Genomic DNA, 20,371 nt, shown 5'->3' with positions numbered 1-20,371 from the left:
GGTGCTGGGAGTCCGAATAAACAGAAGATAACTGTAGACAGAAACGTTTAGGTATTTCTGCTATTTCTCCCTTTTTATTTTACAACTGTTTTGCATATTTGTGTCTCATTTTATTTTTAGCTTTTTATCTCTTTTCTTCTAAGCACTGTATTTTTATATTAAAGTTTAAAATCTTTAATAGATTTGATCCTTGTATTCTCTAAATAATCCATAGCCTTTCAGCAATCGTGTGACCTTTTTGCCTGACAGTAACATATTTTGGGGACTCATCACACTATGTGGTTGAGTGGTGGCAGCATGTTTAGGGTAGTCGGTGGTGATGAGCGAGCATGCTCAGGTGTTATCCGAGTATCTTGGGCATGCTCAAATATGTTTTGCCGCAGTTGTTAGGCAATCCCCGTATATGTTGCGGCTAACAGCCGCAAAACATGCATCCGCAGGGACTGGAACATATTATTTGAGTACATCCAAGACACTCGAATAACACCTGAGACTGCTTGGATAACACATTATCTGAGCACCTTCGCTCATCGCTAGTAGTCTGCATTGGGGACGTGATTTAGGCCGGAGTCACACTTGCGAGTTCAATGCGAGTCTCTCGCTTCAATTCCCGGCACTTGGGACCGGAGTTTCCAGCTGCACAGAAATACATGCAGCAGCACGCTCCGGTCCAAACCACCGATTGGAGTGCCGAGGATTGATGCGAGTTTCTCGCATTGAACTAGCAAGTGTGACCCCGGCCTTATGCTCACATTATAGCCTAGAACAGAGCTGAGGGCTGGATTGAATGAGAGGAAATAAATTAACCCTTGCAGGCGGACCCAGTGTCATGTGACATTTATACGTGACATTAAAACATTGCACTAATAAGGACAGTGTATTGTCTAAGTAAAGGATCGCATGTTCATATTGTTAAAAAAAAAGTTTAAAAGCATACACAAGTGCTTCTCACTATATTAGAATATCATCAAAAAGTTAATTTATTTCAGTTCTTCAATACAAAAAGTTAAACTCATATTATATAGAGTCATTACAAACAGAGTGATCTATTTCAAGTGTTTATTTCTGTTAATGTTGATGATTATGGCTTACAGCCAATGAAAACCCAAAAGTCATTATCTCAAAAAATTAGAATAATTAACAAAAAAAAATATCTGCAAAGGCTTCCTAATGTTTAAAAAGGTCCCTTAGTCTGTTTCAGTAGGCTCCACAATCATGGGGAAGACTGTTGACTTGACAGATGTCCAGAAGGCAATCATTGACACACTCCACAAGGAGGGTAAGACACAAAAGGTCATTCGTAAAAAAAAGCTGGCTGTTCACAGAGTGCTGTATCCAAGCATATTAATGGAAAGTTGAGTGAAAGGAAAAAGTGTGGTAGAAAAAGGTGCACAAGCAACTGGGATAACCACAGCCTTGAAAGGATTGTTAAGAAAATGCCATTCAAAAATTGAGGGTAGATTCATAAGGAGTGGACTGCTGCTGGAGTCATTGCTTCTAGAGCTACCACACACAGACATATCCATGATATGGGTTACAAGCGTCGCATTCCTTGTGTCAAGTCACTTATAACCAATAGACAACGCCTGAAGCTTCTTACCTGGGCCAAGGAGAAAAAGAACTGGACTGATACTCAGTTGTCCAAGGTATTGTTTTCAGATGAAAGTAAATTTTGCATTTCATTTGGAAATCAAGGTCCCAGAGTCTGGGGGAAGAGTGGAGAGGCACACAATCCAAGTTGCTTGAGGTCTAGTGTAAACTTTTCACAATCACAGATTGTTTGGGGAGCCATGTCATCTGCTGGTGTAGGTCCACTGTGTTTTATCAAGACCAAAGTCAGTGCAGCCGTCTACCAGGAAATTTTAGAGCACTTCATGCTTCCCTCTGCCAACAAGCTTTTTGGAGATGGAAATTTCATTCTCCAGAAGGACTTGGCACCTGTCCACACTGCCAAAAGTACCAATACCTGGTTTTAAAACAACAGTTTCACTGTGCTCGATTGGCCAGCAGACTCGCATGACCTTAACCTCATAGAAAATCTACAGGGTATTGTCAAGAGGAAGATGAGAGACACCAGACCCAACAATGCAGACAAGCTGAAGGCTGCTATCAAAGCAACCTGGGCTTCCATAACACCTCAGCAGTACCACAGGCTGATCGCCTCCATGTCAAGCTGCATTGGTGCATAAGTTGATGCTAAAGAAACCCCGACCAAGTATTGAGTGCATTTACTGAAAATACATTTCAGATTTCAAAATAATTTTTACAAGCTGGTGTTATAACATATTATAATTACTGAGATCATGACTTCTGGGTTTTCATTGGCTGTAAGCCATAATCATCAACATTAACAGAAATAAATACTTGAAACAGATCACTCTGTAATGACCAATATCCGAGTTTCACTTTTTGTTATGAAGAACTGAAATAAATTAACTTTTTGATGATATTCTTAGTAGCACCCCCAAGAACCCCGCAATTTGTCCCGCAGAATGGTAAGTCCTCACATGGTTTTACAGAACAATAAGAGTTATGAGTCCTAGAATATGGTGACCTCCCAAAAAAGGTTTGTTTTTATCATGATTTTTTGTGCAAAAGACATAAAAAATCTAGTTAAAGGAAATCTATCACCCCCGGAACGTATATGACCTATTAATATGTGCATACAGGTAATAGAAATGTTACACTAGTCCTACCCTCATCTTAATGGTCTTGCTGTGGAGAAACATATTCTGTCTTTATGCTAATAATTTCTTCTAGGCTCCGGGCGTACGGTGCCTAGAAGGAAATCCCTGCCCCTGTCCTCATTACAATGCTACCCCCTCCTATGCATGTCAGTTATGGCCCCAGAATCCTGTACCTGCACCCATACCTGATCCTCCCTTCTGTGTGCACTGCATTCAGGGATCTTCTGCGCAGGGGCCCGAGAGTCACTGTGACCTCTGCAGTGTGTCCCGATAATATGCCCTCCTCACTCACTCCCTGCATAATAATCGCTAAGAACCATGTGTACATAGCGATGACTATGCAGGAAGGAATGACAAAAAAAAGACTCGCACATCCAAACTAGTGTGCATACCAGGAGCAGCTACCTCCAAACATAAATATACAAAAAAGGTTGCACTCTATCGTGCAAAAGCATGTCTAATCTGAAATATATGAAATATGAATAGCAAAATGGCTTTTGAACATTAGGAAAATATTTAAGAGACGCTTTGCACAGAATTTGATATAATCAAATAGTGTGAGCCCATCAACCGTCGTCAAGGTGGTCTCATAAAACTGATGGGTCCCTGACCCCCCTGTCCAAATGTGAACACTTACCGAAGCCCAATGTCTGTATGCCTGGGTGAATGTGGACACCTCTGTTCAGCAAAGCCTACATATGAGTTGGCCGGGACCAAGTGTGATGAGATGCAATTAAAAACCACATGGTGATGAGAGGAGTGCGCAGTCAGTCAGCTACCATAGAAATGACAAAAAAAGACATTTGGACAGGGGGGTCAGGGACCCATCAGTTTTATGAGACCACCTTGACGACGGTTGATGGGCTCACACTATTTGATTATATCAAACTCTGTGCAAAGCGTCTCTTAAATATTTTCCTAATGTTCAAAAGCCATTTTGCTATTCATATTTCATATATTTCAGATTAGACATGCTTTTGCACGATAGAGTGCAACCTTTTTTGTATATTTATGTATGGAGGTAGCTGCTCCTGGTATGCACCTATTCACAGTAGTTTGGATGTGCGAGTCTTTTTTTTGTCATTTCTATGGTAGCTGACTAAGCACTCCTCCCATCACCATGTGGTTTTTAATTGCATCTCATCACACTTGGTCCCGGCCAACTCATATGTAGGCTTTGCTGAACAGAGGTGTCCACATTCACCCAGGCATACAGACATTGGCCTTCGGTAAATGTTCATATTTGGACAGGGGGGTCAGGGACCCATCAGTTTTATGAGACCACCTTGACGACGGTTGATGGGCTCACACTATTTGATTATATCAAATTCTGTGCAAAGCGTCTCTTAAATATTTTCCTAATGTTCAAAAGCCATTTTGCTATTCATATTTCATATATTTCAGATTAGACATGCTTTTGCACGATAGAGTGCAACCTTTTTTGTGTGTATATATATATATATATATATATATATATATATATATATATATATATATATATATATAGGAAGGAAGTGGGGAGAGCGCCATATCGGCCTGCACACCGGAGGTCACTGGAGCGGAAGTCACTGGCGCCTGCGCAGAAGATCCTGTGGACCAGTGGAGTGCACTGTATTTCTGAGGGAGTGCAGGCGCAGGATTCTTGGGCCATAACTGACGCTGATGGGAGTGGGGGTAGTATTATAATGAGGACAGTGGGCAGGGATTTCTTCCAGGCAATGCACGCCCCAGAGCCTGGAAGAAATTATTAGCAATAAGGCAGAATATAACATTTCTCCACAACAAGACCATTAATATGAGGCATACAGGTAGGACTAGTTCAACATTTTCATATTAATAGGTCATATACATTCTGGGGTGGGGGGGGGGTGGCAGATTCCCTTTAAGTTTTGAATAAACCTGCAGAATAAAGATATGTCAAATATACCAAATGATCAAAAATGTTATTATTTTGTTCATTCCACCTTCCAAAGAGTGTATGAAAAAGTGATGATCAAATCGTATTTACCACACAACGGCAACAGTGAAATCGCTTAAGATCAGAATCTCACAGTGTATTTATTGTACAGAAATAAAAATTAATAAAACAATATAAAAGTGGTATTGAAATAACGAACCTACAAAATGAAGATAAACTTAATTTGTGCAGAATGGTGAACAGCGTATAATTTATGCTGCAATAAAACAAAATTGCTGTTTTTCACTACATACGATACGTACCCATAAAGAGATAAAATTAATCATATGTAATCCAAAATGTTGCCACTGATCAATACAACTCATTCCACAAAAAAAAAAGTCCTCGAAACAGCTACATTAATGGAAAAGTACAAATAAAATGATTGCTCCTGGAATGCAACAATAGGGAAAAAAAAATCATAAAAAAAGCTTATCTGTGTTCTAAAGGCTGTCCTGAATTCTAAAAATAAACAGGTGATACTTGTCCAATCATTTCTAAATATACTGGGGCTGATTCATCAAAACTGGCGCAGTGCAAGCTGACGCTATGGCAGTATTGACAAAGCGCACGGTGCCAAATTCATTAAGAGGGGCACGCTACTTAATGAATTTGGCGCCTCTGGTAAGTAGCGTGCACATGCCAGAAAAGCTACTCTAGGTCAGGGACAGGGAACGGAGCCATGCCCTTGCCCCCTCTCCAGCCATGCCCATTTCGGAGGAGCTGATCCAAAGAAACAAGAAAATTACAAAAGTCACAACATTATTTAACAATTTCGGGACTTTTTGGTGTAAAAGCTTTGATGAAAGGGCCTCATTGATTTATTTTTAAAATAAAACAATAAAAGATGCCAATAATGTTGACCCCAACTCAACTGCATTAATCTATTTATGCTTTTCTAACCGAATATTTAAATTAATTAACGAAGCGGAAAACACTAATTACCTATACACAATAAAATGTTAGATTGGATGGGCCCGGTCATTGGTGCTTATGTCACATCACATCTCCAACTACAGAACTCCCTGTGCCTTTCCATAGAGCTAAAGTCAGGTGCGTATTAGTAGGCAAGATTGCTTTAGGCTACGATTGGACTGCCGTAGATTCTGTCATCTGAGAGAATTGGGCCTGTTTGTTCCGATTCTTTTGGATGAGAACAAAATGTTTCCATTCTACGAGTCTGCGGAAATTGGACCGCACTCAGGTGTCACCCGAAAGTTGTGCATCAGCACTAACCCCATTGATTAATACTGGTCTGAATGAGATCCCATTAAAAAAAAACAAAACAAAAAGGATAACACTTGTGCGATGTATACGCTGGTATGAGCGAGCCCTTGGGGTGATAATCATGAATAGAGTTGAGCAAATTTTGCAATATTTGGATCCAATTACGATCGGCGGCAAATGTTGTATTTGCAATGTTCGCCAAACACAGCCGAATGTCACTGGAGTCAGTGGGAGAAGAAATTACCGAATATTTTCAGAACCGATCGTCAAACATAAATTCGTCACGAAAAGGGTACCAGTGCGGCACGAATATGGCAAATCCAGACACGGCGGCCGATTCCGAACATATTTCGCTCAACTCTAATCATGAGCACCGAGTTTGAGGACACAATAATGGTTTCTTGTTCTAGTCTGAGTGAACCACTGAATTACAAATGTTTTTATTTATTAATATTTTTAGGGACTATTTTTCATTAGATTTTTCATTCATATTAAAAAATATAATCACAATATTTTTGTGAATGACAATTGCGGTCCAATATTTTAAATTTTTGTTGTAATGTGTTCATCATGTTGCTACTACTACTGGAAAAACAAGACGATTTTTATAGACAGACACTGATATTTATTGTACCATAGTTAGAAATGTTTTAATTTTTAAATGTCCTAAAGAAATCAGTATGAAGCTGTACTTAATTACTTTACCAATTACTAAGCCCATAAATCCCGCAATCCAAAAAGGTGTCCTCACAAAGAATAAAAATGACACTGCAATCCAAACAATTTCATAATATAAAAATAAGAGTCATGTATTAACAGTTCTAAGAAACACACTACAATCACTAATAGGACAGTGTCAGTCTTCTTCTCCCCTCGCTCCATTGTCATAAGAGTCCACAGTAATAAATTAGTAACTGAACGTCTTAGGATGTGATCTACATGAGAGCGGGGGCTGCTGTTCTTGAAGAAAAGGTCTAAGGTGAGAAACACTGAATAGATTCATGCACCGGTAACATTTCCTCTTCTGGTAGGAAAGTGTTGGCAATGTCTGTACATTTTTGCATCCATCATTCATCCAGGATTGATGTCCTAAAATCAGATCTCCTTCAGGTAAACTCATGGCCATGTAACATGGTGGATCTTCTTCTTTGCCTCTGTAGGTTTCTCCTCATTCTGGAAGAGAACGGGAAATTCTTAACGTGCCAATGATAAGAGTTCAGAAATTAGTAGTTTTATATTTTTTTTCTTTTAATCCAAGACTCCTCAGTGCCTGGCGCATTACCAGCTCCTCACTATTAGTCTATGGTTGCCACTATACAGGAACATTGCAGTAAACACGACGCTAGCACTAAATTCTCTAACCAGTACAATACATGTTCGATAATACTCTGCAGCAGTGATGTCAAGGCTACCGCGCACATGAATGCTGCAGGCAATCACTGGGCTCTACGATTGCCTGCGGCGGTCAAGTGCGCTGCAATGGTAACGTTAACTCCGTAGCCTGTCAAAGATCAGAGAAGCAAGTAAGGTGTTGTATGTGATTTTCAACAAGCGCAATCTGATGCTCAGGATCCAAGCATATTCCTGGAAATCCCATCTAATGGAAATCAAGGGTTGTCAACTATTGTACTATATTTCATAGATATGTGATGCCTAAAAAGGATATTTTTAAGTTCTTTGAAATAAGACTATTTAGTGTACTTTGCTTTATACTTCACTGATCTCCAGTTTTCAATAACGGTCCAGAGATCTGAATAGCTTTACTTCTATAACCTCCATTTTCCCCTCCAACCCCGTTATCCATGTCAGCATAAGCGGAGATAGAAAGACAGTTGATTAGCTAATCAACTGAGCCCGACAGGCACCATCTATCAAGCAGGTCATAGAAGGAAATGGAAAGGAAAAGGTGTGGGACCCAAGGAGGACATGGAGCTCCTAGAAGGCAGAACTGCGCTGAAAACGATGAGGTGGAGGAGCTTTAGTGATTAAAGTGCACAAATCATTTCAGTAACTGCTTTTCTTGAATCTCACTGGACTAAACCTTTAAAGAATATTTGCAGAGATATTCTAAAGATATATTATCACTGAATTTCGGCAGTAGTAAGCCCACCACATCTGAGCAACCCCTGGACACATAAGCACTGAACAGTACAGCAGGACTCCTACAGAACTCGTCAGCATAGAGGATGAGAAAGATGCAAAGACAGCAATATATAATAGTTTAAATGTATCACATGATCCTACCAAAATAACTTTTAATGTATAACCAAATAAAGGAATATATTAAATAAACTGTCACCCAAAAAAAGTGTATCGATAAAAAAGTACTACTGGGTATACCCTGTCAGGGGACGTGCCATACAAAATTTAGTATTTAAGGTACCTTCAAACATAACGATTTCTTTAACGATATTGTTGCTTTTTGTGACGTAGCAACGATATCGTTAACAAAATCGTTCTGTGTGACAGCGACCAACGATCAGGCCCCTGCTGGGAGATCGTTGGTCGCTGGGAATGATCAGGACCTTTTTTTTGGTCGCTGATCACCCGCTGTCATCGCTGAATCGGCGTGTGTGACGCCGATCCAGCCATGTGTTCAGTGGTAACCAGGGTAAATATCGGGTTACTAAGCGCAGGGCCGCGCTTAGTAACCCGATATTTACCCTGGTTACAATTGTAAAAGTAAAAAAAAAAAAACACTTCAGCTTCCCGCACTGAATGTGAGCGCCGGCCGTAAAGCACAGCGGTGACGTCACCGCTGTGCTCTGCTTTACGGCCGGCGCTGACACAGTGAGTGCGGGAAGCTGACGCCGGGGGACGTGACAGACACCGGAATGTGAGTATGTAGTTTTTTTGTTTTTTTTTTACATTTACAATGGTAACTAGGGTAAACATCGGGTTAGTAAGCGCGGCCCTGCGCTTAGTAACCCGATGTTTACCCTGGTTACCCGGGGACTTCGGCATCGTTGGTCGCTGGAGAGCTGTCTGTGTGACAGCTCCCCAGCGACCACACAACGACTTACCAACGATCACGGCCAGGTCGTATCGCTGGTCGTGATCGTTGGTAAATCGTATAGTGTGACGGTACCTTTATTCAAGATTTTTGTGCAGACGCTGGCAGTGGTCCAGTGTCCTATCACTCAACCCAAGGTACCTGATTAAATGGTGATAATGCCTATAGAAGAAGCAATTATCAAATGCCAATACAGATAAACAGATAACCTTGGTTGCATTAGTATTAGCAGTTATCACAAAATAAAGGGAGGGGTAAGATCAATTGGAAAAGGTATGTACACAAATGTAATATTGGAACAATCTCACCAATTGCTGAGGATAGGTAAGGCGGAGCCCCAATTCGCTTAGGTGGAGAAATCCTTCAAGCCACAACATCAGGAGACAATTCCCTGTCAGTCCCTGGGGGGCTATCAATAAATCTCAATCCCCGAGCTCCTGCCCTTACAAGGACAGTCCACATCTACCCCTAAGGTACTGCAGTTTAGTATAGAGGGTGGTAACTCTATTTGTAGCACTGAAGCACCTTATCTCCCATGCAAGCTAGTCCCCTAATGATCCTGCTTGCAAAGAAACGCGTTGGACCTGGAAATAGGGAGAGTGCAGGGCATGTTATACCTTAGGGGTAGATGTGGACTGCCCTTGTAAGGGTGGGAGCTCGGGGATTGAGATTTATTGATAGCCCCCCAGGGACTGACAGGGAATTGTCTCCTGATGTTGTGGCTTGAAGGATTTCTCCACCTAAGCGAATTGGGGCTCCGCCTTACCTATCCTCAGCAATTGGTGAGATTGTTCCAATATTACATTTGTGTACATACCTTTTCCAATGGATCTTACCCCTCCCTTTATTTTGTGATAACTGCTAATACTAACGCAACCAGGGTTATCTGTTTATCTGTATTGGCATTTGATAAATGCTTCCTCTACAGGCATTATCTCCATTTAATCAGGTACCTTGGGTTGAGTGATAGGACACTGGACCACTGCCAGCGTCTGCACAAAAATAAATTTTGTATGGCACGTCCCTTGACAGGGTATACCCAGTATTACTTTTTTATCGATACTTTTTTTGGGTGACAGTTTATTTAATATATTCCTTTATTTGGTTATACATTAAAAGTTATGTTTTAATTCCTGCTTATGTGATGAGAAAGATGCACTTACTACAGGGGAATGAAAGTGAATTCAGAGTACATTATAGCAGTTCTGGCTCGTTTTTCATGCTGACCGATGTCCTATATTACTGTTGTATATAAGTACACTCCAAAGGCCTTTATCAACTAGAAAGACGCGGGCGTATTCAGTTGTATTTACCAATCCACGGCGTAGATACATACCATCACATCCGCGTCCTCCTTTGGAGCAGCCCTTTTTATTTTGACACTTCCACTGACTGGTGACTGGGATTTTACTTTCTCTGTTGCTGTATTAGACCCTGGCCTGGTGGTAGTTGAATGTTCATGGTTTCCAGTAGGGACCTTGGCTTCTTTGATGGCTGATGAGCTATTATGGTGGGGCACAGGACTGGTGGGCACTGTTCCTGATCTCACTGATGTGCTGCTTTTCTCTGTGCATGACTGATGGAGCCGCTGAGTTGCATGTCCATTCTCTGTCTTTTTCACCTTTATGCTTGTGCTGGTGGAGGCCCCATCAAATACTATAAGAGGGCGTTTTCTGATATTTTCGGCACTGGAACAGAAATACTGTTCATAGTCATTATGTAAGTTTAAACTTGCATCAATCACATTTCAATTATGCTGTAGAGGGCTGAAATATTAACAAGTCTGCAGGGAAAACAAGGAGAACGTAAAAGCAGAACACACTGGTACAGCACTGCAACAAGCAGCCATATGTACAGACAGGTCGTGTAGATGCTGCAAAAGTAGGACAACTCACCACGGCTTCTGGCTGTCCCACTGGCCATATGCAATATGCAACTGTTGCTTTACCTTTCACTCCGTATAGGAGTCGTCCCAAGACAAATGCCATGGCATATCTATACGATATGGCTAGAATGAAGCAGCATCTGCATCATTAACCCCTTTCTGCCATAGGACGGGATAGTATGTCCGATGGCTTTGATGAAATCTCCCGCAGTGAGCCCACATCAAAGCCGGGACATGTCAGCTGTTTTATACAGCCAACATGTGCCCGCAATAGTGGCGGGTGGAATCGCGATCCACCCGTTGCTATTAACTAGTTAAATGTCACTGTCAAATGCTGACAGAGGCATTTAACAAGCGCTTCCAGCCGGAAATGAACACACCGCTGACCCCCGTCACGTGATCGGGGGCATCTGTATAACAACCAGAGGTCTCCTGCAGACCTCTATGGTTGTTGATGCCACATTGCTGTGAGTGCCACCCTGTGGTCGGCACTCATAGCAATGCTGTAATTCTTCTACATAGGAGCGATCTGAGCATCGCTGCTATGTAGCAGAGCTGATCAGGCTATGCCAGCTTCTAGCCTCCCATGGAGGCTATTGAAGCATGACAAAAGTAAAAAAAAAGTTTTTAAAAAAATAGGAAAAAAAAATAATAAAAATATATAAAAGTTCAAATCACCCCTTTTTCGCCCCATTAAAAATAAAAAAACATAAAAAAAATTAAACCTACACTTATTTAGTATCGCCGCATTCAGAATCGCCCGATCAATAAACAAAAAAGGATTAACCCGATTCACTGAATGGCGTAGCAAGAAAAAAAATTTCAAATGCCAGAATTACGTTTTTTTGGTCATCGCGACATTGCATTAAGATGCAATAACAGGCAATCAAAAGAATGTATCTGCGCCAAAATGGTATCATTAAAAATATCAGCTCGGCACGCAAAACATAAGCCCTCACCCAACCCGAGATCCTGAAAAATGGAGATGCTACGGGTCTCGGAAAATTGCGCATTTTTTTTAAGCAAAGTTTGGAATTTTTTTTCACCACATACATAAAAAAAAATAACCTAGACACGTTTGGTGTCTATGAACTCGGAATGACCGAGAGAATCGTAATGGCAGGTCAGTTTTATCATTTGGTGAACCTACCAAAAAAGCCAAACAAAAAACAAGTGTGGGATTGCACTTTTTTTTGCAATTTTCACCGCAATTGGAATTTTTTTCCAGTTTTCCTAGTACACGACATGGTAAAACCAATGGTGTCGTTCAAAAGTACAACTTGTCCCGCAAAAAATAAGCCCTCACATGGCCATATTGACAGAAAAATAAAAAAAGTTATGGCTCTGGGAATGAGGGGAGCAAAAAACGAAAACGCAACACCGAAAAAAGCTCCGGGGGTTAAATTGCAATGACCCCTGTCTTGTTTACTCCATACAGTCTGCCAAGGCAGACCAAGTGTGCAAAGCCAAGCGGAACCAAGAGGTGATAAATGGTGGTTGACTAGAGAGAATTACAGAAAATCAAGCTTCAAGATTGAAAACGGGAAAATCCTGTCATGTCTGAACTCTTTGGTTTCGCCTTCCTTTTAAAAGTAACCAAAAATGATTAATTTTAACTACTGATGTTCCTAATCTTTAAAGCAGATTATCCGTATTTCTCTATAGTAAAATACACCTGGTGTTGGTGTGGTTCTCTGCTTCAGAGTTTTCCACATCAGAGATGTGAGCTGGTGTCTGCTTTAATAAGCTTGGGTTACCTTACTGCTAGCTTTCATTTATTACAGCAGTCAAGACTGTTATATTCAACAGGACAGCCAGCTACGTGAAGGACTTACACAATCTACAGCAGCAGAATGGTAGTAATTTTCCTCAATGAAGACTATGTGTAAAGTTGCTAAATTTTGAATTACGGAAGCAAATGAACAATAGCAAAGTCAGGGCAAATGTCTCTGCACGAAGCTTTCCTTTACATCTTTTCTGTGCCCAGAGTACCAGGAGTCTCACCTCTTCTTGTATGGCTCTTCATGTTTCTTTATTCCCTTCTTACTTTCCATCAGTTTACCCCATCGGTTCTTGGGTAGTTGTCTTTGGGGTAGGGGCATAGCATGCTGGACAAACAGCTCTGTTAACTTCTCCTTGTCGTTCACAGAATCTTCAACTACAATGTTTTTCTGAAACAAAAATAAAATATTAGGCATATGTGTGTGGAAGAGAGAAGAAGGTCTTTACAGGATCGGAGGTTACATGTTGGAAGATTAGTTCGGAGATATGCCGATGAGACAGATTATGGACTGCTTTGTAAGTGAGTGTTAGCAGTTTGGACTGGATACGTTGGGGAATTTGGAGCCATGGAAGAGATTGGCAGAGGGGAGAAGCAGAAGCATAGCGTGGAGAGGGGTGGATTAGTTGGGCAGCAGAGATAGGGATGGCGTGGGCAGGTGTGCTAGCCTGGAAGGACATAGGAGGATATTGCTGTAGAGGAGGCAGTAGATGATGATGCACTTTTAGTAGTTTCAAGGTTGAGAAAAGGAAGGATTCTGGAAATATTTTTGAGTTGGAGACGGTAAGAGCTTGGATGTGTGGTTTGAAGGACAGGGTAGAGTCGAGGGTTACTCCAACGCAGCTGACTTTTGGTACAGGGGAAAGCGTGATGTTGTTTACTGTGATGGGTGAATAGGGTAGATGGATGCCGGATTGTAGGTCGTTAAAGAGTGAGTTAGAAGAGAGACGGGAGGAGGTTCAGCATGGACATGTTTGAGGAGTTTGGAGGCGAATAGGAGCAGTGAAATGGGGAGAAAGATGGATGCAGAGTTCGGGTCGAGGTATGGTTTCTTCAGGAGATGTGTGATTGTGGCATGTTTTAGAGCAAAAAGGAAAGTACCAGAAGTTAGAGATAGGTTGAAGAGGTGGATTAGGGCCAGTAGAAACGTGGTGGTGAGATTGACAAGGAGGTGGAACGGATCAAATGCACTAGTGGTGAGGTGTGATTGGGAGAGATGAGCAAGCTCTCCTTCAGTGATGGTGGGGAGTAAGGTTATGGGGGAGGGGCAGGGGCCTGATATTTATAGGGATTGTGGTGGATGGTCAGTAAAAGTGTGCCTTGTTTGGTCCATCTTATTTTTGAAATGTGAGGCAAATTTGTCTTCAGAGAAAAGGGGGTTCTGAGGGGGAAGTGGTGGGAGGAGGAGAGAGTTAAAGGGTGTTGAATAAAGACGATACAAGGGTGGTGAAGTAGTCCTGTTTAGTAATGATTGGCAAGTTTGCTTGGTACTGGAGGGAGCAGAAGAGAGAGAGGCACTGTCTGTGTTGTGAAAATATGGAGGATAGTGGTAGTATAGATTCAAAGGACGTGTGGATGTCTAGGTGTGCAAGGTTTCTAAGTGGGTGAGCTAATTGCTGGACGTGGGGGGCACATGAGGAGGACAGGGATGCAAAAGTGGGTAGATGGAGGTCATATAGGGAGCAGATACCGGTGATGATAAGGTCTAGTGTTTGTTCGCCTGTGTGGGTGGTTGTGGAGGACCACTGAATAAAACCAAAATGATGAAGCAAGCGACAGGCACTTGGAGGCTGAAGACTGGTTGTCAATGGGGATTTTGAAGTCACCAATGACGTTGGTGGGAATGTCAGCATAAAATCTAGATGCTAGGTGGAGAAGTTGTCAATAAAAGGTGGTAGCCAGGCCTGGGGGTCCGTAAGTGGAGGTTAGAGGGAAAGTGTATACGAACAGAATGCACTTCAAAAGAAACAAGGACGAGAGGGTAGATGTGGGAATGAGTTGAAGGTGCAGTTGTTAGAAAGGAAATGACCCACTCCTCCACCTTGTCTATTGTCAGGGTGATGTGGGTCCAGTGATAGAGATCATAACAGCCCAGCAAGGGAGGCTATGTCGACAGGGTTTCAGCCATGTTTCGGTGAGGTCCAGGAAGCGAAAGGTAAAAGAGGTCATGGATGGAGTGGAGCGCAGGGCCGCGCTTAGTAACCCGATGTTTACCCTGGTTACCAGCGTAAACGTAAAAAAAACCAAACATTACAAACTTACATTCCGGTGTCTGTCCCTCGGCGCTGTGCTTTCCTGCACTGGCTGTGAGCGCCGGCCAGCCGTAAAGCACAGCGGTGACGTCACCGCTCTGCTTTACGGCTGGCCGGCGCTCACAGCCAGTGCAGGAAAGCACAGCGCCGGAGGACAGACACCGGAATGTAAGTATGTAGTGTTTTCTTTTTTTACGTTTACGCTGGTAACCAGGGTAAACATCGGGTTACTAAGCGCGGCCCTGCGCTTAGTAACCCGATGTTTACCCTGGTTACCAGGGGACCGGCATCGTTGGTCGCTGGAGAGCTGTCTGTGTGACAGCTCTCCAGCGACCACACAGCGACGCTGCAGCGATCGGGATCGTTGTCTAGATCGCTGCAGCGTCGCTTAATGTGACGGTACCTTAAGAGAAAAGGTGAGAATTATTTGTTTGGAGCGCACTGGAGTCTAGGGATATCGATGGAGAGCAAGAGTGCTTTCACATTGCAATTTGGCACCCATTTGTCCTGTAGGGGCTTACATCTGAACCACCCCACAAAACGGGATTCGGGCATATGTCCAGATGGGGCCAAAGACATTAAAGGGAATCTATCACCTTTTTCGTATATAAGCTTTGGCCACTGGCATCAGGGGCTTATCTACATCATTCTGTAATGCTGTAGATAAGCCCCCGATGTAACCTGAAAGATAAGAAAAACAAGTTAGATTATACTCACCCAGGGGTGGTCCGGTCCGATGGGGTCGCAGGTCCAGGTCCGGCGCCTCCCATCTTCATGTGATGACGCCCTCCTCTTTGCTTCCTGTCGCGACTCCGGCGCAGGCGTACTTACCTGTCCTGTTGAGGGCAGAGCAAAGTACAGCAGTGCGCAGGCGCTGGGCGTCTCTGACCTTTCCCGACACTGCAGTACTTTGATCTGCCCTCAACAGGACAGATAAGTACGCCTGCGCAGGAGCCGCAAAGGAAGCAAGAGGACGTAATCGCATGAAGATGGGAGGCGCCGGACCCGGACTGTGACGCCCATCGGACCGGACCGCCCCCCCAGGTGAGTATAATCTAACCTCTTTCTCATCTTTCAGGATACATCGGCGGCTTATCTACAGCATTACAGAATGCTGTAGATAAGCCCCTGATGGCGGTGGCCGAACCTTATCAGCTTATATAAGAAAAAGTAGGTGACAGATTCCCGTTAATCGTGCCAACAGAGTGAAGGTGTACTCTGTTGTGCATAATTTTCAGGCGTATGTGTCTACTGGAATCGAACACTCAGATGTTGTAGACTGAGTCTGGGTGTCTGTCTCCAGTAGGCGTACATGCCCGAAAATGATGCACCTAAGTTTCTGATAGTGATTTCGGCATATTTTTCCACTATTTTTATTAGTGTACAGGATATTTAATTCAAAGATCAAATTTGGAGGTTTTTTTTTTTTTTTACAAGAAACACCTCAACAATTAACATTATACTTGTTTTTCCATGTGGAAAAGACCACTAGGAGCATTTGAGCAATAGGAAACGTATTCAAAGTGTCTGTTCTCACAACAACAAAAAAAACTCTTTAAATACTCTTGGAATAAGATTCCTTATCATGCCAATGAGAAAACATGTTTATACTGCACCAAGTGCTGCATTTTTCTATATGTTAAAAGAAGCTACTTCAATTCTTGAGGCTTCACTGCTAAAAATAAATAAATAAATAAAAAGACACCAAATTTGACAACGAAAGCAGAAAAAAAACTACCAATACAGAAAAAGTGCATAAAAAATACCAAAAATTGCTAAAAAACAAAACAAAAACTTATTTGGACGCACATTTTTTTCAGCCAAAGAAATCCACGCATAAAATCCTCCAGAGTGAACATACCCTCAGTAGACCAATATAGTTAGCGTATGAAAACCACACTACAAAGCGTGGTCAGTTGGTGAAAGGAGCTCTCTGAGCATCCCATTATTATGGTGGACACAGCGTCATGCAATGTGCCATCATTATCACATTGGGAAGAAGAGGCCGATGACCGGAGCCATGATTGTCAGTAGACCTCTAACATGCTTAGGAAAAGACTTGCTGCACAATTTACAATTCCAGCAGTTCTTGAGGCACAATAATGGCTATGCTGAGGAGCAACAGGCAATGTTATGCTCATATAACTGGCACATGATCCAAGGCTAAATTTCCAGCCAAGCCGTGCAGCAGACATGTACAAGTAACCACTGGTGATAAGACGACTTGGTGGGAAATGTTCCATACACTGGAGCGTGGCTGTATGGGACCGTATGGGGGATAGTACGGGACCGTGTGGGGGATAGTACGGGACCGTGTGGGGGATAGTACGGGACCGTGTGGGGGATAGTACGGGACCGTGTGGGGGATAGTACGGGACCGTGTGGGGGATAGTACGGGACCGTGTGGGGGATAGTACGGGACCGTGTGGGGGATAGTACGGGACCGTGTGGAGGATAGTACGGGACCGTGTGGGGGATAGTACGGGAATGTATGGGGATAGTATGGGGATAACATGGGAATGTGTGGGGAATTTATGGGAATGTGTGGGGAATGTATGGGACAGTATGTGGAATGTATGGGACAGTATGGGGAATGTATGGGGAATGTATGGGACAGTATGGGGAATGTATGGGACAGTATGGGGAATGTATGGGACAGTATGGGGAATGTATGGGACAGTATGGGGAATGTATGGGACAGTATGGGGAATGTATGGGACAGTATGGGGAATGTATGGGACAGGATGTGGAATGTATGGGGAGAGGATGGGGAATGTATGGGGAGAGGATGGGGAATGTATGGGACAGTATGGGGAATGTATGGGACAGTATGGGGAATGTATGGGACAGTATGGGGAATGTATGGGGACAGTATGGGGAATGTATGGGACAGTATTGGGAATGTATGGGACAGGATGGGGAATGAATGGGGAGAGGATGGGGAATGAATGGGGAGAGGATGGGGAATGTATGGGGAGAGGATGGGGAATGTATGGGACAGTATGGGGAATGTATGGGACAGTATGGGGACAGTATGGGGAATGTATGGGACAGTATGGGGAATGTATGGGGAATGTATGGGACAGTATGGGGAATGTATGGGACAGGATGGGGAATGTATGGGGAGAGGATGGGGAATGTATGGGACAGTATGGGGAATGTATGGGGACAGTATGGGGAATGTATGGGACAGTATGGGGAATGCATGGGACAGTATGGGGAATGTATGGGTACAGTATGGGGAATGTATGGGTACAGTATGGGGAATGTATGGGACAGTATGGGGAATGTATGGGACAGGATGGGGAATGTATGGGGAGAGGATGGGGAATGTATGGGGAGAGGATGGGGAATGTATGGGACAGTATGGGGAATGTATGGGACGAGTATGGGGGAATGTATGGGAGAGTATGGGGAATGTATGGGACAGTATGGGGGAATGTATGGGACAGTATGGGGAATGTATGGGACGAGTATGGGGGAATGTATGGGACGAGTATGGGGGAATGTATGGGACAGTATGGGGAATGTATGGGACAGTATGGGGAATGTATGGGACAGTATGGGGAATGTATGGGACGAGTATGGGGGAATGTATGGGACGAGTATGGGGAATGTATGGGACAGTATGGGGAATGTATGGGACAGTATGGGGAATGTATGGGACAGTATGGGGAATGTATGGGACGAGTATGGGGAATGTATGGGACAGTATGGGGAATGTATGGGACAGTATGGGGAATGTATGGGACAGTATGGGGAATGTATGGGACAGTATGGGGAATGTATGGGACAGTATGGGGAATGTATGGGACAGTATGGGGAATGTATGGGACAGTATGGGGAATGTATGGGACAGTATGGGGAATGTATGGGAGAGTATGGGGAATGTATGGGACAGTATGGGGGAATGTATGGGACAGTATGGGGAATGTATGGGACGAGTATGGGGGAATGTATGGGACGAGTATGGGGGAATGTATGGGACAGTATGGGGAATGTATGGGACAGTATGGGGAATGTATGGGACAGTATGGGGAATGTATGGGACAGTATGGGGAATGTATGGGACGAGTATGGGGGAATGTATGGGACGAGTATGGGGAATGTATGGGACAGTATGGGGAATGTATGGGACAGTATGGGGAATGTATGGGACAGTATGGGGAATGTATGGGACAGTATGGGGAATGTATGGGACGAGTATGGGGAATGTATGGGACAGTATGGGGAATGTATGGGACAGTATGGGGAATGTATGGGACAGTATGGGGAATGTATGGGACAGTATGGGGAATGTATGGGACAGTATGGGGAATGTATGGGACAGTATGGGGAATGTATGGGGAGAGGATGGGGAATGTATGGGACAGTATGGGGAATGTATGGGACAGTATGGGGAATGTATGGGACAGTATGGGGAATGTATGGGACAGTATGGGGAATGTATGGGACGAGTATGGGGGAATGTATGGGACAGTATGGGGAATGTATGGGACAGTATGGGGGAATGTATGGGACAGTATGGGGAATGTATGGGACAGTATGGGGAATGTATGGGACAGTATGGGGAATGTATGGGACAGTATGGGGAATGTATGGGACAGTATGGGGGAATGTATGGGGAATGTATGGGACAGTATGGGGAATGTATGGGACAGTATGGGGAATGTATGGGACGAGTATGGGGAATGTATGGGACGAGTATGGGGAATGTATGGGACAGTATGGGGAATGTATGGGACGAGTATGGGGAATGTATGGGACAGTATGGGGAATGTATGGGACGAGTATGGGGAATGTATGGGACGAGTATGGGGAATGTATGGGACAGTATGGGGAATGTATGGGACGAGTATGGGGAATGTATGGGATGCAGGTTGTCATCAGATCAGACACAGGAACCCGACTGCTGACAATCAGGAGGCTCCCAGCGGCCCGTGGACATGGCAGAACACGGACTTCTCGCTGGCATGGAGAACATGGCATATAACCCCAGTAGCGCATGGCCGTACCCGGAGGTGCCACCAGGACATATGGAAGTCTCACCTGCCCCAGTGACAGCAGCAGGAAATCCCTGGACAGCAGCTCCGGATGCAACAGAAAATCACTTTCCTGCCCCCCTGCCCTACCACCAACAGCAGCCATCATCAATCCTTCCCACCAAACCTTGCGGCCACCGGAAGTGGCATCACGGGTGTCGGGGAATTCGGTGCCTTTTGGAGCTAGGCGACTGCGCGAACCAGAAGCACCGAATGCTCATGTGCACAGCTGCTCGCCACAGAACAGGCCTGGCGGGCAAAGGAAATATGAATGTACTAGTCTCTAACATAAAGTATACCCAGTGCCCACAGGAAAGATGGCCGCCGCCGGACTCTGCATAGGATACCACGTGAGCGCTTCCAATGGCAGGATAGAAGGTCACGTGTCACTGAAGTGACGCCTCTTTCTGTAACACGTGACAGTGACAGAGAGGAGGCCCGGGGCAGCCAGAGCACAGCCAGGTACAGTCCCCGTACACCCTGCTATCCCGATATACGAGTGCTGTGTCAGGACAGTGCGCACAGAGA

The 20,371-nt window shown here is 43.9% G+C and overlaps 2 protein-coding genes across 2 annotated transcripts in view; one reads left to right on the top strand and one right to left on the bottom strand.

Moving 5' to 3' along the window:
- Nucleotides 1–6,495: 6,495 nt before the first annotated feature.
- C3H2orf49 (chromosome 3 C2orf49 homolog) lies at nucleotides 6,496–20,169 on the bottom strand. Its single transcript, XM_069757641.1, has 4 exons — nucleotides 19,851–20,169; nucleotides 12,774–12,940; nucleotides 10,221–10,572; nucleotides 6,496–7,044 (listed from the first exon to the last, which is right to left on the bottom strand). Exons 1-4 carry the CDS (start codon nucleotides 19,950–19,952, stop codon nucleotides 6,988–6,990), a joined length of 678 nt encoding a protein of 225 aa, XP_069613742.1. The 5' UTR covers nucleotides 19,953–20,169; the 3' UTR covers nucleotides 6,496–6,987.
- TGFBRAP1 (transforming growth factor beta receptor associated protein 1) overlaps nucleotides 20,037–20,371 on the top strand; it is a 91,631-nt gene continuing 91,296 nt past the window's right edge. Inside the window, exon 1 of the mRNA XM_069757639.1 lies at nucleotides 20,037–20,305. The gene's annotated coding sequence lies outside the window, so the exon portion shown is untranslated. The remainder of the gene's footprint in view (nucleotides 20,306–20,371) is intronic.

This window comes from Ranitomeya imitator, chromosome 3, assembly GCF_032444005.1.
Source record: "Ranitomeya imitator isolate aRanImi1 chromosome 3, aRanImi1.pri, whole genome shotgun sequence".
In the NCBI taxonomy this organism is placed as follows: domain Eukaryota; kingdom Metazoa; phylum Chordata; class Amphibia; order Anura; family Dendrobatidae; genus Ranitomeya; species Ranitomeya imitator.
This window is presented reverse-complemented; position numbering and strand designations above follow the sequence as displayed.

Excerpts from the sequence above, each read along its gene's own strand:
- C3H2orf49 (XM_069757641.1), bottom strand. The coding sequence starts at position 19,952 with ATGATGGCTGCTGTTGGTGGTAGGGCAGGGGGGCAGGAAAGTGATTTT. Across the intron at positions 12,941-19,850 it reads TGCTGCTGTCACTGGGGCAG|AAAAACATTGTAGTTGAAGA; the intron begins GTGAGACTTCCA and ends TTTTTGTTTCAG. Across the intron at positions 10,573-12,773 it reads GAAGAGCCATACAAGAAGAG|TGCCGAAAATATCAGAAAAC; the intron begins GTGAGACTCCTG and ends TTTCTGTTCCAG.